Genomic DNA, 26607 nt, shown 5'->3' on the forward strand with positions numbered 1-26607 from the left:
AATAACATCAAAACAAACAAACAACAACAACAACAACACCCTTGGGAATCTAACCAAGGAGGTTGAAGACATCTACAATGAAAACTACAGAACACTGAAAAAATAACATGAAGAAGACCCTAGAAGAAGAAAGACCTCCCAGGTTCTTGGATAGGCAGAATTAATATCATCAAGATGGTCATATTACCAAAAGCATTTCATACAGATTCAATGCAATCTCCATCAAAATAACAATGATATTCTCCACAAAATTAGAAAAAGCAGTTCTAAAATTCACTTGGAAAAATAAGAGATCCAGAATAGCCAAAGTAATCCTAAAGCAAATAGAGCAATGCTGAAGGCATCACAATAATGGACCTCAGATTGTACTACAGAGCTATAGTAACACAAACAGCATGGTATTGGCTCCAAAACAAACATGAAGACCAGTGGAACAGAATAGAAGACAGACAGACAAACCCACATAAATACAGTCATCTGACATTAGATAAAGGTGTGCCAAAAACATACGCAGGAGAAAAGATAGCCTGAAGAATTGTAAAGTACAGGAAGGCAGGTGGAAGGGAAAAGGGGAGAAAAAGTAGAAGTACTGGGGATTCTAATGGAGCAAAACATATTCCATAAATATATGAACATATCAAAATGAACTCCACAATCATAAAAAGAACTGTGTCAGAAAAGATGCACACAAAACTAGTACACTACTTGACTGCTTCTGGGCAGAGGAAACTATTTGCTAAGAACTATCTCCCTAGAATGAATTCCCAAGATAAGTTTGCAGGAAAGGTAATCAGAGCCAGGAATGGTAGCTCACACCTGAAGTCCCAGCAGCTTGGGAGGCTTAGGCAGGAGGACTATGAGTTCAAAGCCAGTCTCAACAACTTACTGAGGCCCTAAACAAAGTGAGACCCTGTCTCTAAATAAAATATAAAAAGGGCTGGGGATATGGCTTAGTGTTTAAGTACTCCTGGATTCAATCCCCAGTACCAAAAAAAAAAAAACGACAACAACAAAAAACACTGAAAGGCAATCAGAGAAAGGAGAGAAAAGTATTTAATTATGTAAGATATAATCTGTATCCTTTAAAAATGATAATTAATTAGCTTTATCAGGATGCCAAACTGAAAAACAGAAAATAAAGAAGCTAGAGCTGCCACAACAAAAATCTGCACTAATGCACAAGGGGGCAGGAGAGGGATAGCAACCCTGTTCACTTCCCTTTCCAAAGCTACTGCAACTACAATGAAATTTAACTTCCAAAATCTTTATTCAAGATAAACTTTTAGAAGCTCCAAAACTCCATTTAAAAGAAATGGCAAATATTTTAACAAGGCATGTTTTTCCTTTATTTGCAGAGTCCCTGGTAGTAGCAGGAACTCTGCAAATAAAAGTAGTCAGCACAGAAGTAATTTTTTCTAAACTCTAGATAGGTTTTTAGATCTCCAAATTTTTCCTGTTGAATAGGTTCTGATAGATTCATCTACTTTGCAGCCTAAATAAATACCATAAATTTAATGTTTTCATTGTTAAAGAATTCAGTTACTAAAAAGTGTCTATTCATCATTTATCTTCTAAAATATAAGCCAGTCACATAATTTAAGGCTGAAGATTCAGTTCATATCTCAAACAGAGGCCCTATTCTTGGGTCTTACCCTTAAAACAAAGCAAAATCTCTATAGACATTTAGCCTGCTTTCAGGCACTCTTCATTTTTTCAAGTTGCTTTGCATTACAAATAGATTATTACAGACTCATGTTTCTTGAGAGACACTGCTAGTGGGTCTCTTGTTATTCCTACACACATCTACTGAGTATGCTAAGAATGCAAAGCCCTGATCACTATTTCCCAGGCCATTTTCCAGAGTTTCCAGAATCTTCAAACAATAAGGTAAAGCCTGCATTTAGACAATGAAGAAGCTTGCTTTCTGTTTGCGGTAAAAATGGTAGATTCCTCAAGTTCACGTTCTTCCCCTGAAAAAAAAAGGAATGCTATATACAGAGCATCCACCTGAGCCTACATCCATGCTAACAATACTAACATCTAAAATCTCAAACTTAACTCTTTAACACCCTTTCTAGAGAAAAGAAATACAAAGATCCAATTTGGCATGTCAGGAGAATGGTCCTTCACACCATTTCTAAAACCTAAAGGCAAATGGAAAGGGATTTCCCAACCACCACCTCTCTTTTCATCATGGTTGTGGGACCCCAGGCAGAAACTTCCAAAGGATAGTCTTTTGGCAACAAAGGGGAATCAAAGTCTTTAACCAAAGGTTTAGAAAGAGAATGTAAAGTGATATAGGGTTTGGAAGATGTTCAGAAGGAATACCTAGGACCTTCTGGCAGTATAGTCTGTACTTTTTGTTTTTGGTGGGGAAGGGTCGGGGGGTAGTACTAGGGGTTGAACCCAGAGGCACTCTACAACTCAGCTACACTCTCCACCCTTTTAATTTTAATTTTTTATGTTGAGGCAGCATCTCACCAAATTGCTGAAGCTAGCCTCAAATTTGTGAACCCCCAGCCTCAGCCTCCCAAGTCACTGGGATTACAGGCAGATGCCACTGCACCCTGTTAGTCTGTACCTCTTAATCATCTTCCCATGTAAGGTTATTTCTAATTCTTGATAATTTTCTTTCCATTGTTCAAACCTGATTTCCACTAGGAGTCTTTGTTCCACCTTAGCCCACTGTGGAATACGTATAATTTAACCAATTTTTTCTTGGTCCTTTGTAACAATCCTAATAATGTAATTCAATAATCTTCAAACCAAGGCAGTAACACTTCATAAACTTTTGGGATTATGGTGGGTAGGAGGAACTAGTAAGTGCAATGCAGATTGAAACACAAACACAGTGCTTGTTTTCAAGCCTTTGGTTCAACATCTGGCAACATTCAATTGCCCTTTAGAGAAAGATAAGCATGCTCTCCTATGAAGTCAACTTTGTAGTTCCGAGATTACCATTTATTAACAAACTGCATAGAGAATTTCTAAACTGAAATGAGAGATCACGTTCATTTTTTCCATCAGGATCAGAGCCAAAAACAAACCATAATTCTTGAAAACTTAGGTGAGGTTTTGTTAAACAAAACAGATTTACCAGTAAAAGGCAGGAAGAGTGAAATTATAATTTGAACCAGGCCAACTGTTTCATAACAGAAAATGTGGCACTTAATGCAGTTTGCAGAATATGGTATGCTAAAAACGCTACTTATGGCAGTAGGAGGCCTCTAGAGAGTAAAACCAGCCAAACAAAAGAACTTAAAAGGTAGGAAAAAAGTATCCATGTCACCATTACAAAACCACAAGGTTGATTAAAACTTTTTCTCCACACTTTTGGTTTAAAAAATACAAAAAAAAAAAAATATGATAAAAAAATTTTCTTTGTGAATTAGAAATTTATACTAATTCAAACTTATCCTAATTTAATGTGACTTGAGTTCAACAAGCACATATACTGTTAAGGTCAACCAACTTACAGAAGACTATATAAGCATATCAAAGTTCTCTTCTGCAGCTCCTTCTGGAAGAGATTTACTTTTGAGTTCCTGAATGTGTTGGCCAGCTGATAGGACAGACTGGTGCTTCTTTAGTTGAAATAAATAGTCAAAACCTCTACTAAAAAACTTTTGCTGAAAAGTCTTGGCTCACTTCCTGATGTACTAGCCAAGTAAAAATAAGCACAAAAACTTCAATGTAAGTTGACTAGAAAATTATTCTGATAGTCTTTAGGTCTCTAGCACTAAACACAGAGTACCTGAGTTAGTCTTTTATAATAATGTCACTTCTAATTTTTGGAAAGTAATTAGAAAGCTAGCCAATAAATACTGCTAAAAACAAGCTAATACTAATAGTGTGACACTTTCTCATCTCACACATCCCCTAGTTCCTCAGTGTCAATGCAAGTTTGACAGCAAATTACTCAATAAATTTTCAGAGCCTTCTTAAGAGTACAAAAGCAGAAGAGACATGATCTTTCACATCAAAGAACTAATAAAATATGTCTGGCTAATATACCAACATATAATTAACTGAAATATGTTTCCAGATTATAAATGGGTCAGCAGCATACAATGATGATTGCCAATATTCAGATGCTCATTATTTAGATAATGAATCTAAAAGAAGAAAAAAAGACCTCCTCTGGTTTCCAACTCAGATAACTTATCTGTACTTGTTCTAGATAAGTCCTCTAGAAAAATTCTCTTATTTTCCACATGACAACCTTCACTTCTTGGAAGATTTCTCCCAAGTTACTTTCAGCCTTCTTCACGTTACTGAATCATTCCAATCCTTAAACCACTCCTCTTCCTATAACATGGTTTCCAGACACCCTCCCCTCCTAGCTCTGTTCCTCTTGATTGTCCAAGATCGGGATGTCATAAATGCATGAATACAGACTTTAACAACTATATCGTACTGTTGACCTATATATTTTAAAAGTTCTGATTAGTCTTTATCTTTTTTTTTTTCTTTTCTTTCTTTTTGCAGTGCTGAGAATTGAACCCAGGGCTTCTTCACACATGCTATTTTTTATTTTATGTGCAAATTATTTTTTAAAAAATATTTTAAATGTCCTAACATATTACATAAATTAACTTCAAATATTTTCTATTGTTAAGTTTCATTTGGGTATATTATATAAGAAACATTCAAGTTCATAATTTAAAGAGTATTAAAAGGAAATTTAAAGGGATCCTTTTTAATGTTTTTTATATCCTTTTTCCTCATTCTTAACTCTAGTCTTCTCTGAAAAGCATACTCTTTTTTTATTGGTTGTACAACTTTTTTGATAGTAAATACCATGGAATATTTTAGGATTTTTCTTATTACTGTTCTTTTACAATATTTTATAAATTTTCCCATACACCAAAAGAAAAAAAAATAAAACAACCAGCTTCTATCATATTTTTCCAATCTTGCTTTCTTTATCCTGTGCTTACCACATGCCTACAAAATATTTTAAAATAAAACCTTGCTTTGTACTGTTCCACCTTCAACTGAAACACATCCTATACATTAGTATCTATTAAGCTGTAAGCACTGTGCTTACCTTTTTCTAGTCCTCAAAATAAACTAATAGTCAACTCTAATTCCATATTGTTCATATTCTCTATTCTATTATGACAGTAATTTGCCTATACCATGTCTTGGCATGCACTATTTTTAGTATTTACACAAACTATAGGACCCTTTTCTAGAACTTGGGTGTTCTACTCTCACTAGACAGTATTTCTTTGTTATGAGTTTTTACAATATTGCCACTTGAGATTACGTGGTTGTGTTTATGCGATAGTAGAGCAAATTCACAACTAAATGGGTAATTGACACCATGGTTAATGAATTCTGGTAGGCAGATCAGAGAGTGGTCTGATAAAAAAAAAACCAGCATATTCACTGGATTCATAAAATATTTTGTAAAAGTCCTTTAGAAGAAAGGATGAAATAGCAATATTAACAACTAGTAATATCCATTTTTATTTTAAAGAAAATATATAGGCTTTGCTTGTCAAAATTTGAGAGAATCTACTGTTAGATGATGAAACTTTGATTATATTTTAGGACCTGGATGTTCGCTCACTGTGGAATATATAACAAAATATTTCTAGTCACTTTCAAAGAAAGCAAGTTAGCTGGCAAGTGATGTAACTGGCTTTAGAGAATAATAGATCTTAGGAAACTCTGTGAAGTATAAGCTACAACAAATCCCTACAACATGCTAGAAAATATGAAGGTTTGCAAAGAAAGGAAAGTTCCAAATAATTATCAAGAGACAGAATTCCTAAGGGTAGGAATATCATTATGCAGTGCTGAAAACCCTTCAAGAAGTCTAGAGAAGCTAAATATAAAACCTGCCTTAAAAAGTTGTCCACAGACTCTTATCTGGGGAGTTGCTAAAAACATTTCAGTCAGGAAACATGAAAGAATCTGTAAAATATTAATAGATGATTAGGTGGAGGAGGTTTGAGGAATGTGATGAGAGGGTTCTAAAGTAGTAGTAAAGAAGAGGGAGGTATGCATACTTCATTTTTCATCAAATCACCTCAGTCTTTAACATTTGCCTTCATGGAAAAAAAAAATTTTTAAGAAAAAAAATTTTTTTTTCATTTAGATTCAAACATAATAAGCCTTACCCTCATTTTCTACCTAACACTAGATGTGCAATTTTTTATTTCACACAATATAACAAGCTTTTAAAAACAGAAAAACGAGACAACAAAAGCAGAAGGTATTTCTGGACTTTAGAAATCAGGCATTAAAAAAGGATGAAGTTTTAAACTTACATCTGAAACCACACTTTTCATGGGACTTTGTAGGACAGGTTTAGTCACAGAAAGTTTTCCATTCACTGGGCTGTTCACCACAGGGGCGGGAACTACATTCACCACCTGGTTAGGTAGCTGTGTGGCTCCCCCACCCACAGCAAGGACAGGCTGAGCAGCGGGCAGAACTCCAGGTGCCTGAAGTTGTACCACAGTAGGCTGAGAGAGCAAAAGAGTCTGACCTGTGTTAGAAAAAAGAAGAGAAATCAGAGAGTACATAACTATGGTGGCTGGGAAAACAGTTTAAAATCTAGGTCTTTTCTGCAGACATAATAGCTAAGATCAACACTGAGGAATTTCACACCAGCAAGTAAAACATAACCAACAGCACCATACATTCTGCTATTGTGTTTTTAATGAAACCATCCTCTTGGAGTTATCACTAATAATATACTTCCAAAATGGGTATGATGATGCATGTCTGTAGTCCCAGCACTTGAAAAGCTAAGGCAGGAGGATCCCTTGAGCCAAGGAGTTTGAGCCCAGTTTGGGCAACACAGGGAGACCTCATCACAAAAAAAATAAATATAAAAAACAGTATTTTTCATATTTACCTTTTCAACTACATACACACCAAATTTGCTACTATATATATAGAAAGAGAGATCCTCTAAGTATTAACCTCTAAAGTGTACTAGTGCTATAAGGATTTTTCATATTATAAATAACAAATCTTTTATACTGAACACAAAGAACCATATATTTTAAATTATATGATTATAAACATATACAATACTGAAAAGCTACTGAAAAATGGAATAACAAGGACTACAAATACCAAAAAAGTTAAAACCATTTTAGATGAATTCTTAGCTAATAAACACCGTAAACATAAATCTGTAATTTAAAAGTCTGTAGATAATACCAACTCTTTCAACCCCTGCCAAAAAAAAGGCCTTCAAATCTTTTCTTAGCCTTCACATTTATCAGTATTTTAAACTTGTGCTTACCTGAGAACTAGTATTTTTACCCTAAAGAAAACTTATACAACTCATAACACTGATCTATTAAAAGTTTTACTTGCCTGCTAAGTGTTTCCTTTCAGATCTGACCAATTTTATAAGGTGCTGAAAGCCTGGCCTAATATCCACAGCTGCTTGGGCCTAGCTAGCAAACTAAAGGTACTATAGCAACAAGCAACTAAATTTCCATATAAATTTATAATTCTTCTTTAAGGAAAAAAAAAGTATTATACTTTCGGACAGTTTAACATGGCTCATAAAATTCAGCTTGGTATTTCAAAGAATTAGGAAAAACTAAAAATCAAAATAACGTTTTAGAACACCTTTTTTTTTAGAACATCTTTCTTGGTTAAAAAAGATCACTGTTATAAAATTAATGTCTTTGTTTCAGATGACCTAGAAAACACACAAAAAATAGAATTTAACTAACAGCATTTTATCCTAGATAAATTAGTAAATTAGCAAGAAAGATCTAAAAATAATTTTATAGATTTATAATATATACAGTTTATTTAAATAATTGCTAAACATTTTTATCTTCTCATTTTCTCTTGTACTCATTTCTATTATGACATAAAAACACAAACTGGGGAAATGGCCCCTAAGCAGATATAAATTTAAACATAAGACCAAGGATTAGGTTTTTAGTAATACTTAGTAAGAAATTACAATTAAAATCTACAGAAAATTCTTGCTACAGATGTGGATTTGAGGATGTCTTGCAAAATGTCACAAGGCTACCAACCCTCTGACCCATACTCCAGGATCTATAGTTCACAGATTGAAAACCACTGACTTAAACCAATATTTTGAGAAGTGATGTAATGTTCCATATCCTCTTAGTTTAAAAATTATGATTAAAAAAAAAAATGCCTGCCCAAAACTTTGGGACTACTCCCAAGAAGAGAGGACAAGGGAAACAGAATTAAGTTTTTTCAAAGAAATCATCAGACTTCTAACTTCAGTTATAGATTTAAAGGATTGGCAGATAATGCATGCAGGCAGCTGTAATATTGCTTAAAATTAATTAAGAGGGCTGGGGTTGTGGCTCAAGCAGTAGCACGCTCGCCTGGCATATGTGCGGCGCTGGGTTCAATCCTCAGCACCACATACAAATAAAGATGTTGTGTCCGCCGAAAACTAAAAAATAAATATTAAATTCTCTCTCTCTCTCTCTCTCAAAAAAAATTAATTAAGAAAAATAATCCAAGTTTATCCTGTCTTCTGTCTAGTTATCACCATCTCCTTATTGAGAGAACTGCAACTTGGAGAGAAAGAGATGGAGGATTCTCAAGGCAACGTCTGTGCAACAAATGTGGCTCAAGTTCTACCAGGGCTCCTTTTTTTGCCACGTGGTACATCAAGTCCTTTAGTCATAGAAGTTTCAACTATTCTCAAGTTATCCAGCAACTAGGACAAGGACCCCCTATATATTCCAGGCATGTTCCCATTCAGGAAAGAATGAAAGGAAATAAATTTCTACTAAAATGTGTTCAAGAACAAAAAATTCTCATGGTGACTTGCTAAATGCTGACCAGACCACAAACTACAATGCAAAGGACTGGGACTTTTAATAGCAGTGGAACATAATTACTACTGTTCCTAGTGTGGAAACAGATAAAAAGGACATACCAAAAAAACTGTTTATCCATTTTAGCATGCTCAAAATCCTCCTTGGCATTACATGCAAATCCTCTTAATGAAAGTCAGCTGGATTTGATGCTGGAGACTTCTGACAATGTATGACTCACTGATTTTGATAGTCACTTCTTCCTTTTCAACTTTCTTCACAGATTGCAAACCATGTATCAAACATTTATCAAATACCTATTCTGCCTAAAATAGAATACCTGTGTGACTTTGGGTAAACAATTTGTGCCAGTTATCTCCCCTATAAAATGGAAATACATCTATCCTCAAGATAATGTACTTAAGCACTTAGAAGAGTGTCTGGCACATAGTAAGAGCTTAAAATATTATGTATACTAACACCTTTTCAGAATAACAGTTTCTCTAAAGAACACTGCATATATTATTAATTCACTAGTTCTCAAAGTAACTGTTACTTGTTTATGTAAATTTAACTCCTCAAGGGTAGGGAATTCATGAGAACAAGAACACATCTCATTCTTTTAGCAGCAATATAATGATTAATTACACAGACCAAACCACCTGGCTCAAATTTCAGCTTCACTTCTTCTTCAAAAAAATAATCTTACTTCCATCCTGTTTAATGAATTGCAATATCACCTACCCAAAAAGCCCAAGACAGAAATACAGAAGACACTGTAGATCTTCCTCTCTATCCTTCATCCACCCTCCATACCATCCAGTTACCAGGGCCTACAATTCTACATTTTTTTTTTTAGAGAGAGAGAGAGAGAGATAATTTTTTAATATTTATTTTTTAGTTTTCAGTGGGCACAACATCTTTTTTTATTTTATTTTTATGTGGTGCTGAGGATCGAACCCAGCGCCCCGTGCATGCCAGGCGAGCGTGTTACCGCTTGAGCCAATCCCCAGCCCCACAATTCTATACTTTTAACATATCTATTCTCCATCCTGGTTGTCATCCCTGCCCCACTTCAGTTCTAGGGATTGAACCTAGGGCCTCATGCATGCTAGAGAAGTGTTCTTTCACTGAGCAACATCCCAGCCCTAGCTGTCCATTTTCATTACATTCCAGACTTTCGTATTTTTGCCCACACTACTCAAATTAATCTTAAAGGACATGTGCAGAACTTAGAAGCAAAAAAATGTACCAGGTTGATAGAATAGTGTGAGCCAAAAAAAAAAAAAAAACGTACTAGGAAAACCAAGAGAATTCAAGGGACAATGACTGATTATGAGAGTCACAAGAAGGGGCTTGTAGAAAAAAGTAATATTATAATGTAATATTATAATGTAAAGTTAGAGGGGCTGGGTTGTGGCTCAGCGGTAGAGCGCTCACCTAGCACATGCAAGACCCTGGGTTCGATCCTCAGCACCAATGAAAATAAATAAATAAAATAAAGGTATTATGTCCATCTACAACTAATAAATAAATTAAAATAATATTAATAATGTAAAGTTAGAAAACTAAACAGAAGAGAAACTGTGAAAGGTTTTACATTCCACACTAGAGAATTAGGATTTAGCCATATGGGAATTATGTCTTGTTTTTCAATGGTAAAATCTATTAATGCAGAAACTGATAAACTATAAAATTCCTTACCTACATTTCTTCTTCCTCCCTTCCCATTCTCAAATAAATGAAAGATATATATTTAATCTGTAAAATAATAATATCACCTCTCTATACTGTATTACAAAAACAAACAAGGTTCAGTGCCTCCTATTAACACATGGTTACAAAAAATAATCTTCAGATCATGGGAAATCATTGAAATTCTAAATAATGCGTGGTTCCAGTTTCTAGAACTAAGAAACTGTTCAGAAAAGAACAACCTGTCTTCCTGGTATAGGTAAGATCTTCTATCACTTAAACATATTCAATGGTCCAAGAACAAACTCTTAGGAATATCCCATTCTTTACACACTGTCATATTAATGCCAGACTTTTACTTTTTATAGATGTGCTCTAATAGCTTATGGGAACGATAATGAGGTTCTTTGTGAGTTTAAAATTCTTAGTCTTTGGAAAGACACAGATCCTTTTGAGATTCTAATGAAAGCTTTTGAGACTATCTCTTTAAAAACCCATATTATAAGCATATAATAAATCTTTCACTTTATTTCAAGGAGTTTATGAACATTAACACCCAGTTATAGATCACAAGAATATCTATTCTATAAGATTACTATTTTTCATATGAAAAAAAAATTTGACTCTGTACTGAGATGGCAGGCATTTCAGTTATTTTTGTTTTGTTTCATTTTGTTTTTTGGTAGAATCCATCTATTCTGTTTAGTTCCTTTCTTTCTATCAGTGTCTAATTATCTATGACCATGTAATAGAAGAAAGCTAACAGTGGAGCTCAAATACATTACCTTGCCTTTATTAAAATTAAGCTTCAAAAAAATGAGCTAACAACTATAAATACAACCATGAAGGCAAACGTTACATTGATGTTTATTTACAACTCATACTCAGTAACACCTACTACTACTTGGTGCCAAGAAGTTAAATCCAGAGAAAATAATGTTATACAAACTTTCTCATATTCATACATATACATATCAATATATAACTAAGCTGCCTAAAAGATTGCCATAAGCAAGTGATTCCCATATGTGAGTAGCACCAAATCCTCATTGAACTTCTTTCAGTGTCAACCTAAAATTTTTGTAGAATCCCAAGTATGTGAGGCCATCTGGTGGATAAAATACAGAAATACAAATTCTTAGCTAGTTGAAGAGAATTTAGGTTTCTTCCTAATGCCCTGTTTACTAAACCATTCAGTCTCCCCAGAGATAAAGAACCAGACTCTACGCTGAAACATACCTATATGACCAAAAATAGAATATATTACTTTAAATACCGATCACTCCTTAAAACAAAACAAAACCAAAAAAAAAAAAACCCACGGCCACAAATTTTCAGAATAAAATGGCAATCTTTTATCTTAACTCCTACATTTCAAGTGGTTATATAAAACCAAACACTTTAAGCAGCCATGGATGCAAACAACTATTATCTCAGCTACTTAGGAGGAAGGAAGGAGATTTGGGAATTTAAGGCCAGCCTGAGCAACTTAGCAAAATATCTGTCTCAAAATAAAATCAAAAAGGCTAGGGATAAGCACCCCTGGGTTTAAACCTAATACTAAGGAAAAAGAAAAAAAACAAAAAAGCCTTGAAAACAGGTATCAATTAAAACTGTAAGAAAAAAGAAGTACTGGATATAATTGATCTGAAGAGCTCTCTCTGTTAGGACAAAAACCACATATTAGTCATCTCTGCAACATCGTCAGAAGCAAGGACAATTCCTGACACACCACACATGTTCAGTAATTATAACCTGAATTATTTATATATTTAAAAAGTGACAAAATCTTTGTACTATCTTCCAAATAAACATATACAGCCTCAATTTCCACAATAGTACCTTTAGTGGGTGCAGGCTGTATACTAATAATTGGTTGCTGCTTTGCCAATGGCATAAGTGTTGGTAGTGTCTGAATAATGATGGTTTTTGCTGGAACACTGGAGTTTGTTTGAGTCTTGGGTGCTGCCGGAAGTAATAAAGGTTTGGGCTGAACTGAAGGCTTTGAACCCATCTGAATTTTTTTCTTTGGAGTCAGTCCATTTTCTGGAGAAAAAACAAACCACAAATCAATCTAAGGCAATTGAGCAAGTCCTAGAAAACAGATTTTATTTAAACACTTTATACATTATCTTGACTTCTGAGTAACTATCTTGCATTGGAGTTTAAGCATACCTACCATGTACCTGAGAAGACCAAAGAAAATTCCTTAATCTGATATCCTCCTTTTTGACCAAACTGTAGTTTTGAGAAGGAACAGTAAAGGAGAATAGCTGAAATCACTGAATAAAGCTTAGAGATGAATAAGTTAATAAATGTTGTGATAAAATGACCCTCACATTCAGTATCTTTAATCAAAACTAAAAACTCTCCTGAAGATGATTAAGTCAAAGTCTATTTTAAAGTTTTTTCACCTACAAAGATATTATCAGCCAGGTGCAGTGGCCCATGTCTGTAATCCCAGTGGCTCAAGAGGCTGAGCAAGGCAAGAGGATTGAAAGTTCAAAGCCAGCCTCAACCAAAACAAGGCACTAAGCAACTCAGTGAGACCCTGTTTCTAAATAAAATATAAAATAGGGCTAGGGATGTGGCTCAGTGGCCAACTGCCCCTGAGTTTAATCCCCAGTACCACACACACAAAAAAAAAAAAAAAAAGAAAGGGAGATAATCATCCAGGTGTGCTAGTGCACACCTCTGGAGGCTGAAGCAGGAGGACCTCAAGTTCAAAGCCAGCCTCCACAACTTAGCAAGGCCTAAGTAACTGAGAGAGGTCCTGTGTCAAAATTTAAAGAAAAAGGGCTGGGGATGTTTCTCAGTGGTTAGCACCCCTGGATTCAATGCCTGGTACTTAAAAACTTAAAGAGATAATCAAAGGAGATTATTTCTTCCCTTTCTTCTCTGCAGTAATCATATATAACAAATAACATAGGTGTAATAATTTAAAAACAACAAGCCAGTTTAATAAACATGCTTAATCCAACATTTTCTTTTAAGAAATGTAAACTAATGCCAAGTATGGTAGCACACACCTGTAATCCCAGCAACATGGGAGGCTGAGGCAGGAAGACCACAAATTCAAGGCTAGCCTCAGCAATTTTGTGAGGCCCTAAACAATTTGGCAAGTTCCAGACTCAAAATTTAAAAAAACGGGGGGCTTGAGATGCGGCTCAGTGGTTAAGCACCCATGGGTTCAATCCCCGGTACCAAAAAGAAAAAGAAAGAAATGAACCTAAGCTCACTTGGAAATATATATAGAGAAATTAGGAGATAGAGTAATACCAGTTTTGCTCCTAGCACCAATGATAGGCTTATCTTCTCTTAGTGGCTCTGCTGAGGAAGGACTATTACAATTTTCACCATATAAGGAAAGGGGAGACATCTGGGAACTAGAAGACAAATCCAACTCCTCCTGCAGCAAAATAAAAACAAACAATTTAATGCAGAAGAGTATAATCCTTAAGCATAAATTTGCTTAATAAGAGAGGCGACATCCATATATAAATAGAAAAATTCTTCAAAGGCAAAGAAGTGATATACTAGAAACTACATGCTAAATACTAAGTGACTGTGGATAAGTCAACATTATCAATCAATACCAAAGGAAAACTAACTCAAAATGTGGAGTATGGGGCTGGGGTTGTAGCTCAGTGGTAGAGTGTTTGCCTTGCATGTGTGAGGCCCTGGGTTCCATCCTCAACACCACATAAAAACAAATAAATAAATAAATAAATAAAGATATTGTGTCCATATACAACTAAAAAAAAAATTTTTTTTAAATGTGGAATATGTCTATGCCATCCCCTTATATTAAAGAAATAAGCTAGGCCCGGTGGCACATGTCTGCAATCCCAGTGGCTCAAGAGGATGAGGCAGAAGAATTCCAAGTTCAAAGCCAGCCTAAGCAACTTAGCAAGGCACTAAGCAACTCAGTAAGACCCTGTCTCTAAATAAAATACAAAATAGGACTGGGGATGTGGCTCAATGGTTGAGTGTGCCCCTGAGTGCACTGTAGCATAGGCCTATAATCCCAACAACTCCAGAGGCTGAGGCAAGAGGATTATAAATTCAAGTCTAGCCTGGGCAATTTAGCAAGACCCTGTCTCAAAATAAAAAGAACCAGAGATGGAGCTCAGTGGTTGAGTGTCCCTGAGTTCAATCCCTAATATCACAAAGAAAAGAAAATTAAGAATTTCTTAAGACTACAAAGGTGATAAATAATAGAAAGTGAAAAAGATATTAAGCCTAATAAGAGCTTAATATATTAATATACAAGGAATTCTTTCAAATAAACAAGAAAAAGACAACAACAGAAAAAATATCAAAGAACAGGAATAAACAATTTATAGCAGAAGTCCAACGCTAACGAGAATGTAAATAAATGTCGAAAATGATTAGTAATCCAAGAAATGCAAATTAAAAAAAGGTTCAACATCTGACAAAAATTAGAAAATCAGACAATGTCAAGCATTATCAGAGAAGTTACAGGGATACTCAAGCACTGCTGACTGGCCTGCAGGGTACTACAATGACCTTGTAGAGCCATATGGAAGGAAGCACATGTCAAATTAAATATCTATACATCCTACCATCCAACAACTCTACTCTTGGGCATACATCCCAAAGGAATTCTCACACTGGCCCACAAGTGTGACAATATGTATTGTGATGTACGTAAAATGCAGTAAACATATACTTGAAATGTGCAAAGTTAGATGCAACAGATTTGATATATAGATAATTAATATTATGAATTAATATTAACATAGTGCTAATTTTTAAAAATAAATAGTAGAAATAGGTCTAAATAGTACCATTTATGTAAATTTAAAATATGGGAATAAAATTGAAATCAGTGAGAAAAATAAATTTTTAATAAATGATACCAGAATAAACTTTTTTTTTTTTTAAACCCCTGGTACTCTACCACTAAGCTATATCCCGAGCCCTTTTTATTTATTTTTTTATCTTGAGAGAAGGTCTCACTAAGTTGCCTAGGCTGGCCTCATTGTAAACCACTAGACGTATTATAGCTTTTTTTTTTCTTTCTTTTTTTTTTTGGTATCAGGCATTGAACTCAGGGGCACTCAACCACTGAGCCACATTCCCAGCCCCCTATCTTGTATCTTATTTAGAGACAGGGTCTCATTGAGTTGCTTAGCACCTCGCCAATGCTGAGGATGGCTTTGAACTCGGGATCCTCCTGCCTCAGCCTCCTGAGCTGCTGTAATTACAGGTATGCACCACCAAGCCCGGCCTGGATTATAGCTTAATGGTAAAGCACCTCTGGATTCAATCCCCAATACTGGAATAAAAACAAAAAGTAAATGAAATGAACCTAGCATCACTTCTGCAACATTCTTGCCATGGATACAAAACCTGAATCCAGCCCTTAGCAAATATCAAACAAATCTAACTGAGGGATACTCTACAAAATATATATAACCTATGATCTCCAAAAGAGACAAGGTCATGAAAGTCAATGAAGAATGAATAACTATTTCAGACTGAAGGAAATTAAAAAGACAAGACAATCCAATATGACTCCAAACTGGATCCTTTTGCTGGTCTAAAGGACATCACTGGGACAACTGATACACTTTAAATAGGAGCTGAAGATTAGATAGTAATGTATCAATGTTTATTTCCTGATTTTGATGCTACATTGTTGCGATATAAAAAATATTTTGGCTTATAGGAAGGAGACATTAAAGTATTTGGGGAGACAGGGCATCAGACTGGCAACTTACTCTTAAATAGTTTAGTGAAAAAATCGTCTAATGTACTTGCAACATTTCTGTAAATCTGAGATTATTCCAAACAAAAAAATCAATATAAGCAAGAAAACAAGAATAAAAAACTAATGAATTCTTATATAACCTAAGTGGTGAAAACCCTGTTTTGAGTTGGGAAGGAGGGAACAATAAAGGCCAAACCCAGTGGCATGCACCTGTAGTCTGTTACTCAAGGTTTATGCCAGAAGATCAGTTGAAACCCAGGAGTTCAAGGCCAGCCAGGACATCTTAGAAAGACTCTATCTCACAAAAAAAAAAAAAGGAATATCACATAGAAAGGAAAGGAAAAGTCAATAGGCCAATCAATAACTTGTCTATCAAAAAAGTACACCTAGGGGCTGGAATTGTAGCTCATTCGTAGTGCGCTTACCTTAACTAGCATGTGTGAGGCACTGGGTTTGATCCTCAGTACCACATAAAAATAAACAAACAAAATAAAGGTCCATCAACAACTAAAAACATGGGGGTTTTTTGTTTTTTTTTTTTTAAAGCACACCTAAGGAAAACACATAACAGAAATAAAGTTAAAAACAAATAACAGGGTATACAACATGCTGTTATGTAAGAAAGGACAGAAAAGACAAAACCAACAAACAGACTTTTATGAATATACAATATTATGTATTTCTGACTCCAAAAGCAAATTACATTTTTTAAATATTAAATCATTTGGAGAAATTACGGAACCATAGAGTACTTCCTTCTAATAGTGGCAATCAAAGGAAACTTTCAGACACTAAGTAATTTTTGAAGTGGGTCTTAAAGGATGACTTTTCTGAAAGAACAAAAATAGGGCTATTTTGTGGAGAAGAAAAAGAATGGGCAGAAATCTAAAACTGAAATAGCAGAGATCTCACTATTCTTATTCACTGCCAGTGTCAGAGACAGCTCCTAGAACAGCTGGTGAATGAATGGAACACACTGACGCTTTCAGGCAGGAATTCTTCCAGGGTTTAAGTAAGATCAGCGTGAAAGCAGGAGAGACAGTAAGAAAGAAGACTGGAAAGCTAACCATGGGTCAGATAATAGAGGCCCTAACACACCAGGAATCTGAATTTCATCCTGTAAGGGTTGGGAAGCTGTTAAAAGGTTTTACAGCAAAGGAATGACATGGTCAAGTTTGTGCTTTTGAAGGATTTCTCTTTGAGGATTATTACTCTGCTAAGAAAGGTTCAGGAGTTTGGGAGAAAGAGTACCAGTTAAGATCCTATTGACTTAATCCAGATAAGATGACGAAAGCCTGGTAGGAGCAAAAAAGAATCCTGAAGTCATAAGGTAGATAGAATCATCAGAATTTAGTAGTTGAAGAAATACAGAGCCTACCAAAATAAAGATGCCTCAATTTAAAGCAAAGAAAATATACTGAAGTGTTAACTCGATTCTTCTTCTTGTATCTTCTCTTTTCCCATTACCAAAATCAGGTACTTCCTTTTCTTGACATCATGGCTTTTATCTTGAGGGAGAACAAAAGCAATAGGAGCTACAGGACTTTTGTAAAAACCTTAGCCCATTCAAAAGATAGTGTTAGGCATTCCTAAACTAAAGAGATAATTCTAGGTTCTATGACCAAGTACCTATAAAAGTCTGACAATCTTATGTTCTTCCATATCCTAAAGAATACATATCCTAACAGGGAGTAGAGAGGGATACAAGAAGTAAACAAACAAAAAAAATACTGGTAAAACTCAATGAAATTATGGAGGCAAGAACATAAAGACTTACAACTTTCTAGCTCCCAAAAGGTCTTTCCTAAGGAAACATAAGGCTCCTCGTTAGCACTTAGTAAATGTTAAACTGCCCCCTCCCACTTGATGCATATATTTTCCAAATAACATTATAACCCAAATCATGTAAAAGATTGGCTACTTACCGGAACATGCTGAGTTGAAGAACAAGAGTCCACTGACTGAGGAGATGAGACTGAACAACTTGAGGAAGCTGGAGAAAGTGGCTGAGGTTCTGTCTTAATATCTTTAACTGAAAAATATGAAGTGATTTTTTTTCTCACTGGACAATACAAACTCAGAATAAAATCAATGAGAAAAAAAGGTAAAATCTACTTTCAAAATTCAATCATATGGGGCTGGGGTTGTGGATCAGTGGTAGAGCACTTGCCTAGCATGTGCGAAGCACTGGGTTCGATTCTCAGCATCACATTTAAATAAATAAAATAATGGTCCATTGACTACTAAAAAAAATGTTTTTAAATCAATCATATATGGAAGTTAAGGTCACCAGAATATATTATTAAATGAAAATGCAAGATGCAGAAAATGGCATAGTAGTAAGCCTCCAATCATATAATAAGTTGTGTATGTGTAAATGTATACACTGCATCTGTATCCTTTGAAAGAGTAAAGAAGAAACTGATGACCATGGTTGTTGTCTCTGGGGTGCAGAACTGGTTGGCTGAGAAATAAGTGCAGAAGGAGACATTTTTCTTCTGTATAAACTTTTGTATCTTTTGGATGTTATACCATGTTCAAAAAATGAAATCCATTTCCCCAATTTTTTAAACCCAAGAAAAAGGAAAGAATCATTTTTAAAAGTATTTTGACAAAACAATTAAAACTCACAAAAAATATCTCTTGAACTATTAATTTACCTTATAAAAAATTTACTGAGCAACTACAGCCCAGGCAATATTCCAAAGGGCCAAAGATACCACAGAATCGGGGATGACAGACAGTGTTTTCCAAAGCCACAAAATACCTACTGTCCCTCATGACCCTCTATAATGTGATTTTGTCACTTTCCTAGCAAGAAGCAGAGTCTAGGCTGAGCACAGGGGTTCACACCAGCTACTTGGAAGCTTGAGACAGGTGGATGGCAAGTTTGAGGCTAGCCTCAGCAATTTAGCAAGACCCTGTTTCAAAATAAAATTTTAAAAAGAACTATGGATATAGCTCAGTGGTAGAGTACTTGCCTAGTATATATGAAGCCAAATTCCTGACCCATAGACTCTGGGAACTTAATAAAACAGTTTTTAAACTGCTCAGATTTAGAGTAGTTCACTATACAACAGCAACCAGAACACTGACTTTGTGTCTCCCATATTCTATAAGGGAAGACAGGCATTGAGCAAGATAAATACATACATAAAAGGAAGGGAAATAGGAAGGATAAGGGGCTAAGGAAGAATTTAGATGCAGTAATGTGCTGGTTATTTATCCATTGTCTCTCCACTCTGAGTCTACCTCCTATAATCTGTAATGCAAATTATTATATATTTCCCAGTTGGCTTCCTTTTAGTTCCAGTTAACAGAGGATACTGGATAGGTGCTAGAAGGTAGCAGAAAATATTTCTTTATTTTCCTGTGAGCTTTACTCCATCATTGGCAGTCTGCTCCAGGTTCCAGCACACTGAACCCTACCTCATTGAGCTCCCTTAAAGATGTTAACATCAGCCAAGTGGTACAATCTTCTTAGAGGTATGTACACCAATTACATGAGATTCCCCCAACAAATTCCTAGGTTCTGATAACCCCAACCTCTTCTCTTTGATTCCCTAAGTCCTGTATGGTTCCTAAATGGGTTAATCTCTTATAGAGATATTTATTATTCATAATTTGAATCAATATTTCTATTTCTAATATGAATTATTTATTCATTATTCTACTGAAACATTATTATGAAATTCTTTATATTCATTTTGGCAAGAAATTCATTTATACATTGTCATATCAGAAGTAGGAATACATGCTTCCTGAAATCTTTTACCCCACCAAAGTAACCCACCTAATTTCAAGTATTACCAAACTATAAAATAAATGGTCTAGTTAACGTTTTTATCAACAAAGCACATTATTACCAGTACAGAATTGGTTGTTGATGGTCCAAATGTCTGATTCCCAAGGCATCAAATCCAAATCAAAATCAAGATGATCGAAGTTATTTTCCTGTAGGTTTCAAATCAGTAAAAGAATATTATAATAAAAGAAACACAACTTGAAATCAAACTATCAAACACAATTTGCCATAAATAATATAATTGCTATTACCAAACCTAGCCAAAAAGAATTTTCCAAGTCAACTGGTTCATCTTGAGACTACATCTTAGAGAGTCTAAAGATAAACCAATTAAGTTATTTAAAACACAGTAATAAATTAGAAAGGAGGTACCAATTCCAAAAAGCTTTAGCTGGATTTATTCTTTTCTGTGGGAACAGACCATTAAAAGAGTCATAAAATGTGTCTTTTGTCATAAGGGAGCTCCAACAAAATAGGTTTTCCCATTGCATTAAGGAAAACAAGTCCAAACAAAGGGCTTGTTCCTCATATCATCTCTATATACAAAGGAAAGAATACACATATACCAAAAAAACACAGAAGAATCATAAAGAGAGTAACTTACCACAGGGTAATTCTATCTTTTACTACTGTTCTGTGCTTTTCAAATTTCTAAAATTTTATGAATTAAAAAATATTTTTTAGTCTTAGGAGATAAAACTTTCAAAGAGGAGTAAACAAACCTCTTAAAGGGGATCCCTCTGTTTCTTTTCATTTAGGTGTTAATTTTTTTTTACTTAAAAATAATGATTTTTATGGATTATCTGGTTGATCACCTTCTAGTGTATATAAAAATGAAAACTGACATGATTTCAGAATCCTCGCATGAATTTGAGATCAAGACAGTACCAAACAGTCTATTTTACAGTGTTTGGCATAAGAGACAACAGCAAAATGGTGGTGGGGGACAGAAGTTCAGTGGAGAAGTCAAAGGGGAACAAAGGGAAAGGAGGGAAGATAGGAAAAGAAAAGACAGTAAATGAATCAGACATAACTTTCATATGTACATATATGAATATACTACAGTGAATCTCACCATTGTGCACAGCCACAAGAAATTAATTTTAAAAAACTATGGATAAATGGCAGAAAGATCAATAGAAGGGAGAAAGAGATTGGGAGAGAGAAGAGGAAAGAGAGGTACTGGGGTCTGAATTAGAACAAGATATATTCCAAACTTTTATAATTATGTCAAAATGGATTCTACTGTCAGGTATAACGAAAAACAAACAATAAAAAAGTAAACAATGTAATAAAGTCAAAAGGCAAACAATAGATGATAAAACAGCTACAACAGAGAAAGTAAGCTATAGACGAAAAGTAAAAATTCATCTAATAATTGTTAACAAACATTTGTTAATTTCTCGAACAGTATTATTATTGCAAAATATCTATTATATGGTTTATTTTTATTGGGAAAGTAACATAAGGAGAGAATACGAACTTTTTTTATAATCAGACTGCTCTTTACTGAGTAAATATTGATACAAGGTTCATAAAGAAAATATGTGAAAATTCACATTAAAAAAAAATACTTAGGGGCTGGGGATGTGGCTCAAGTGGTAGCACGCTCGCCTAGCATGCATGAGGCACTGGGTTCAACTGTCAGCACCAACATAAAAATAAAATAAAGGAGATCCAACATGGCGGCAGGCACAGAGATATCAAGTCTCTGACCTCTCCAGCTGCGCGGGCATAGGGAGTCTTAAATCATCTAAATGCTGTTTGCTCAAGATCACTAGGCATTGCTGAGCTAACGTGGATCTGGGGCGAATAGCCTGCTCCTCTCAGAACACACAACAAGCCCGTAATGGCCGAATTCAGGCTCCCATTCGCCTGCCTCTCCCAGACAAACTGCTCTGGCTCAGTGCTAAACGAACCTGTGGAAACTGCTTGTCCGCCGAATCCTGTGGAGGTAAATACCAACCAAGCCTTCATAGGCAATGGCCACAGGATTGAGACGGGGCTTCGGAGGGCCTGTCAGGACCCACCCGTTGCTTTGGTCGCCTGGCAAAGGGAACGAAATGCTGCCATTCGCATGGGATACCAACATGGCAGAGAACTGACGTCACCAGAATGCGGTGGAGGAGATAACTTCATTGAAACCAGCGGCGGCAGGTGTGTAACCCCCTAGCCCCCCCCTCCACACAGCGGGGAAACCTCAAGGACCCCTCCCAGCTCTCCCGTGAGCGCGATAGTCAGACCGAGGGATTCAGGAGTGGCACAGGACCCGCGGTGTGGGACCCCCCTGGCTACCGCTCCCACCAGCACAGACAACTGAGGTCTCTTGCACCAGCTCCCGGGGGCGTGGCTACCGGAGGGCAAGCAAATACGCCGAGGGCTCTCAGCCCCAAGCTCCACAACCTTAGGATCTGAGGGTTTGGCAAGCAGGGAGAGTGTGCCCAGTTGTTCAAGAAAACAGGGCTCCCGTGAGCAGCAGACCTGGCGCGTAACCAGTATTGTGGTGAGCGTCACCTTGTGGTGAGCGTCACCTGTGAATGGGGCCAGTGGCGAGGTGACTAGACACAAGAAACGGCCAGAGGCACTCAGGAGTGGAGACCCGCCCAGTCGGGGAGGAGGAGCTGCTGCACAGTGATTGGTTCCGGCGCACTGAGAGGAGAAGCCTGGCCCGGTGGGCACAGCTCCACCTACTGGAAGAGAAGTTAATTGAACTCTAAGACTGAATTTTTTAAATTTTAATTTTTTAAAATATTTTTGGTATTTTTTTATTTTTTATTTTCACTTTTTTTGAGTTTTTTTTTTAATTTTTTATTTTCTATTTTTTTCTTTTGTCTTTTCATTTCTTTTCAACTTCCTTATTCCCCTTTCCTTGAATTCTATCTGTTTACTCTCATTCTCTTTAGTGACTTCTTCCCTTCCCTTCTAATACCTTTCCTCCCAAGCAATACGACGCTGTTTATGTGTAATTTACTAAATATGTATAGGTCAATGTTCCGAGACGTTATGTAGTGCTACCAAGACCTTAACTTCCCCCAAGTACTCCAGACCATCCTCCTGTTAATATCCCTCGTCAGTAGAGCAACCTTCCAAGGTTGCCAAGAGATACCAACCTCAATACCACCACATCATTCGACCTAAATATAAGTCCCAAGACCAAACCGCAGACCGTTATATGCCATCAGAATCCGTACACAGTTTAGGAAACAAATGAATCTACACTAAAGTGCAACAAAACTCATCATGTCTAGTCATAGTCTTCCATCACAAAAGAGTCACCCCAGAGACACACAAAACCAAATAAATTTATAGGAGTAAACAGTAACTCAGCAGTCAAACAGAGCAAGAAATAACATAAGCAGCATGAAAAAGCAAGGAAGAAAAGGAGTACAAACAATGCAGAACAGCCTAAATATACAGGAGGACCTAGAGGCATCAGAAAAATGGTCAAATAAAGAACTCAAAGAATACCTTAGACAGATGGAATGGAATCTTAAAGAGGATATGAGACAGCAAATTCAAACAATGAAAGAACTCATTGAAAATGAAATACACAAGCAAATAAAAGAAGCAAATAAACATCTTTATCAGGAGATAGAGATTATTAAAAAAATCAAACAATAATTTTAGAAATGAAGGAAACTATAAACCAAATTAAAAACTCAAATGAGAGTATAACTAACAGAGTGGAGCAAGTAGAAGCCAGAACATCAGATAATGAAGACAAAATAGATCATCTTGAAAAGAGTCTAGCCAACTCAGGAAGGCTGGTAAAAAATCACGAGAAAAACATCCAAGAGATATGGGATAACATAAAAAAAACAAACTTAAGAGTCATCGGGATAGAGGAAGGTATAGAGGTTAAAACCAAGGGAATGAACAACCTGTTGAATGAAATAATTATAGAAAACTTTCCAGACATAAAAAAGGAAATGGATGTACAAATTGTAGATGCATACAGGACACAAAACATACAAAATCACAGTAGACCAACGCCAAGACACATTGTTATGAAGATATCCAATATACAGAACAAAGAGAAAATATTAAAAGCTACAAGAGAAAGGAGGCAGATTACATTCAGGGGTAAACCAATAAGGTTAACAACGGATTTTTCATCACAGACACTGAAAGCGAGAAGATCCTGGAACAACGTATTTCAAACTCTGAAAGACAGTGGATGCCAACCAAGAATTCTGTATCCAGCAAAATTAAGCTTCAGGAATGACAACGAAATAAAAATCTTTCATGATAAACAAAAGTTAAAAAAGAATTTTTTGCAGCCAGAAAACCAGCATTGCAAAGCATCTTGAGCAAAACACTACACGAGGAAGAAATGAAAAACAATAACCAAAACCAACAGTGGGAAGTACCTCAGTAAGCCAGAGAGCAGGGGGAAAGCTAATCATGGAGAAACAAACCAAATTAAAAAAAAAAAAAAGATAAATAATCAAACATGGCTGGAAGTACAAATCATATATCAATAGTAACTCTAAACGTAAATGGCTTAAACTCACCAATAAAGTGACATAGGCTGGTAACATGGATTAAAAAAACAAATCCAACAATATGCTGCCTCCAAGAGACATCTGATTGGAAAAGACATACACAGGCTGAAGATGAAAGGTTGGGAAAAAACATACCACGCACACGGTCCTAGTAAGCAAGCAGGGGTGGCCATCCTCATATCAAATAAAATCAACTTCAAGACTAAGTTAATCAAAAGAGATAAGGAAGGACATTATATATTGTTAAAAGGAACCATTTACCAACAAGACATAACAATTATCAATATTTATGCACCAAATAATGGTGCTGCGACATTCATAAAACAAACTCTCCTCAAGTTCAAAAATCAAATAGACCACAACACAATAATTATGGGTGACTTCAACACTCCTCTCTCACCATTGGACAGATTCTCCAAACAAAAGTTGAATAAAGAAACTATAGAACTCAATATCACACTCAATAACCTAGACTTAACTGACATATATAGAATATATCAACCATCATCAAGTGGATATACTTTTTTCTCGGTACCACATGGATCCTTCTCAAAAATAGACCATATATTATGCCATAGGGCAACCCTCAGCAAATATAAAGGGGTGGAGATAATACCATGCATTTTATCTGATAATAATGGAATGAAACTGGAAATCAACGATAAAAGAAGGAAGGAAAAATCATACATCTCATGGAAATGAACAATATGTTACTGAACGATCAATGGGTTACAGAAGACATAAAGGAGGAAATCAAAAAATTCTTAGAGACAAATGAAAATACAGACACAACATATCGGAATCTATGGGACACAATGAAAGCAGTTTTAAGAGGGAAATTCATTGCCTGGAGGTCATTCCTCAAAAAAAGAAAAAAACAACAAATAAATGAGCTCACACTTCATCTCAAAGCCCTAGAAAAGGAAGAACAAAACAACAGCAAATATAGCAGAAGGCAAGAAATAATTAAAATCACAGCGGAAATCAACGAAATTGAAACAAAAGAAACTATTGAAAAAAATTGACAAAACTAAAAGTTGGTTCTTTGAAAAAATAAATAAGATCGACAGACCCTTAGCCATGCTAACGAAGAGAAGAAGAGAGAGAACTCAAATTACTAACATACAGGATGAAAAAGGAAATATCACAACAAATGCTACAGAAATACAGAAGACAATTAGAAATTATTTTGAAACCCTATATTCCAATTAAATAGAAGATAGTGAAGACATCGATAAATTTCTTAAGTCATATGATTTGCCCAGACTGAATCAGGAGGATACACACAATTTGAACAGACCAATATCAATGGATGAAATAGAAGAAGCAATCAAAGGACTACCAACCAAGAAAAGCCCAGGACCAGATGGGTATACAGGGAGTTTTACAAAACCTTTAAAGAAGAATTAAAACCAATACTTTTCAAGTTATTTCAGGAAATAGAAAAAGAGGGAGCCCTTCCAAATTCATTCTATGAGGCCAACATCACCCTGATTCCGAAACCAGACAAAGACACCTCAAAGAAAGAAAACTACAGACCAATATCTCTAATGAACCTAGATGCAAAAATCCTCAATAAAATTCTGGCAAATCGGATACAAAAACACATCAAAAAAATTGTGCACCATGATCAAGTAGGATTCATCCCTGGGATGCAAGGATGGTTCAATATACGGAAATCAATAAATGTTATTCACCACATCAATAGACTTAAAGATAAGAACCATATGATCATCTCAATAGACACAGAAAAAGCATTCGACAAAGTACAGCATCCCTTTATGTTCAAAACACTAGAAAAACTAGGGATAAAAGGAACTTACCTCAACATTGTAAAAGCTATCTATGCTAAGCCTCAGGCTAGCATCATTCTGAATGGAGAAAAATTGAAGGCATTCCCTCTAAAATCTGGAACAAGACAGGGATGCCCTCTATCACCACTTCTATTCAATATAGTCCTCGAAACACTGGCCAGAGCAATTAGACAGACGAAAGAAATTAAAGGCGTAAAAATAGGAAAAGAAGAACTTAAATTATCACTATTTGCGGATGATATGATACTATATCTAACAG

General features: G+C 35.6%; 1 protein-coding gene across 2 annotated transcripts in view; it reads right to left on the reverse strand.

The window, feature by feature from the left end:
• The window catches only part of Atf6 (activating transcription factor 6), a 241778-nt gene that overhangs the window by 193406 nt on the left and 21765 nt on the right, over positions 1 to 26607 (reverse strand). For both annotated transcript variants that reach the window (XM_027922484.2, XM_071618244.1), the window contains 5 exons: positions 20091 to 20178; positions 18150 to 18256; positions 13767 to 13896; positions 12330 to 12533; positions 6282 to 6502 (listed from right to left, as the gene is read on the reverse strand). In XM_027922484.2, the coding sequence (XP_027778285.1) occupies positions 6282 to 6502; positions 12330 to 12533; positions 13767 to 13896; positions 18150 to 18256; positions 20091 to 20178 (750 nt within the window). The remainder of the gene's footprint in view (positions 1 to 6281; positions 6503 to 12329; positions 12534 to 13766; positions 13897 to 18149; positions 18257 to 20090; positions 20179 to 26607) is intronic.

The sequence above is a fragment of the Marmota flaviventris genome, chromosome 10 (assembly GCF_047511675.1).
Source record: "Marmota flaviventris isolate mMarFla1 chromosome 10, mMarFla1.hap1, whole genome shotgun sequence".
NCBI lineage: Eukaryota > Metazoa > Chordata > Mammalia > Rodentia > Sciuridae > Marmota > Marmota flaviventris.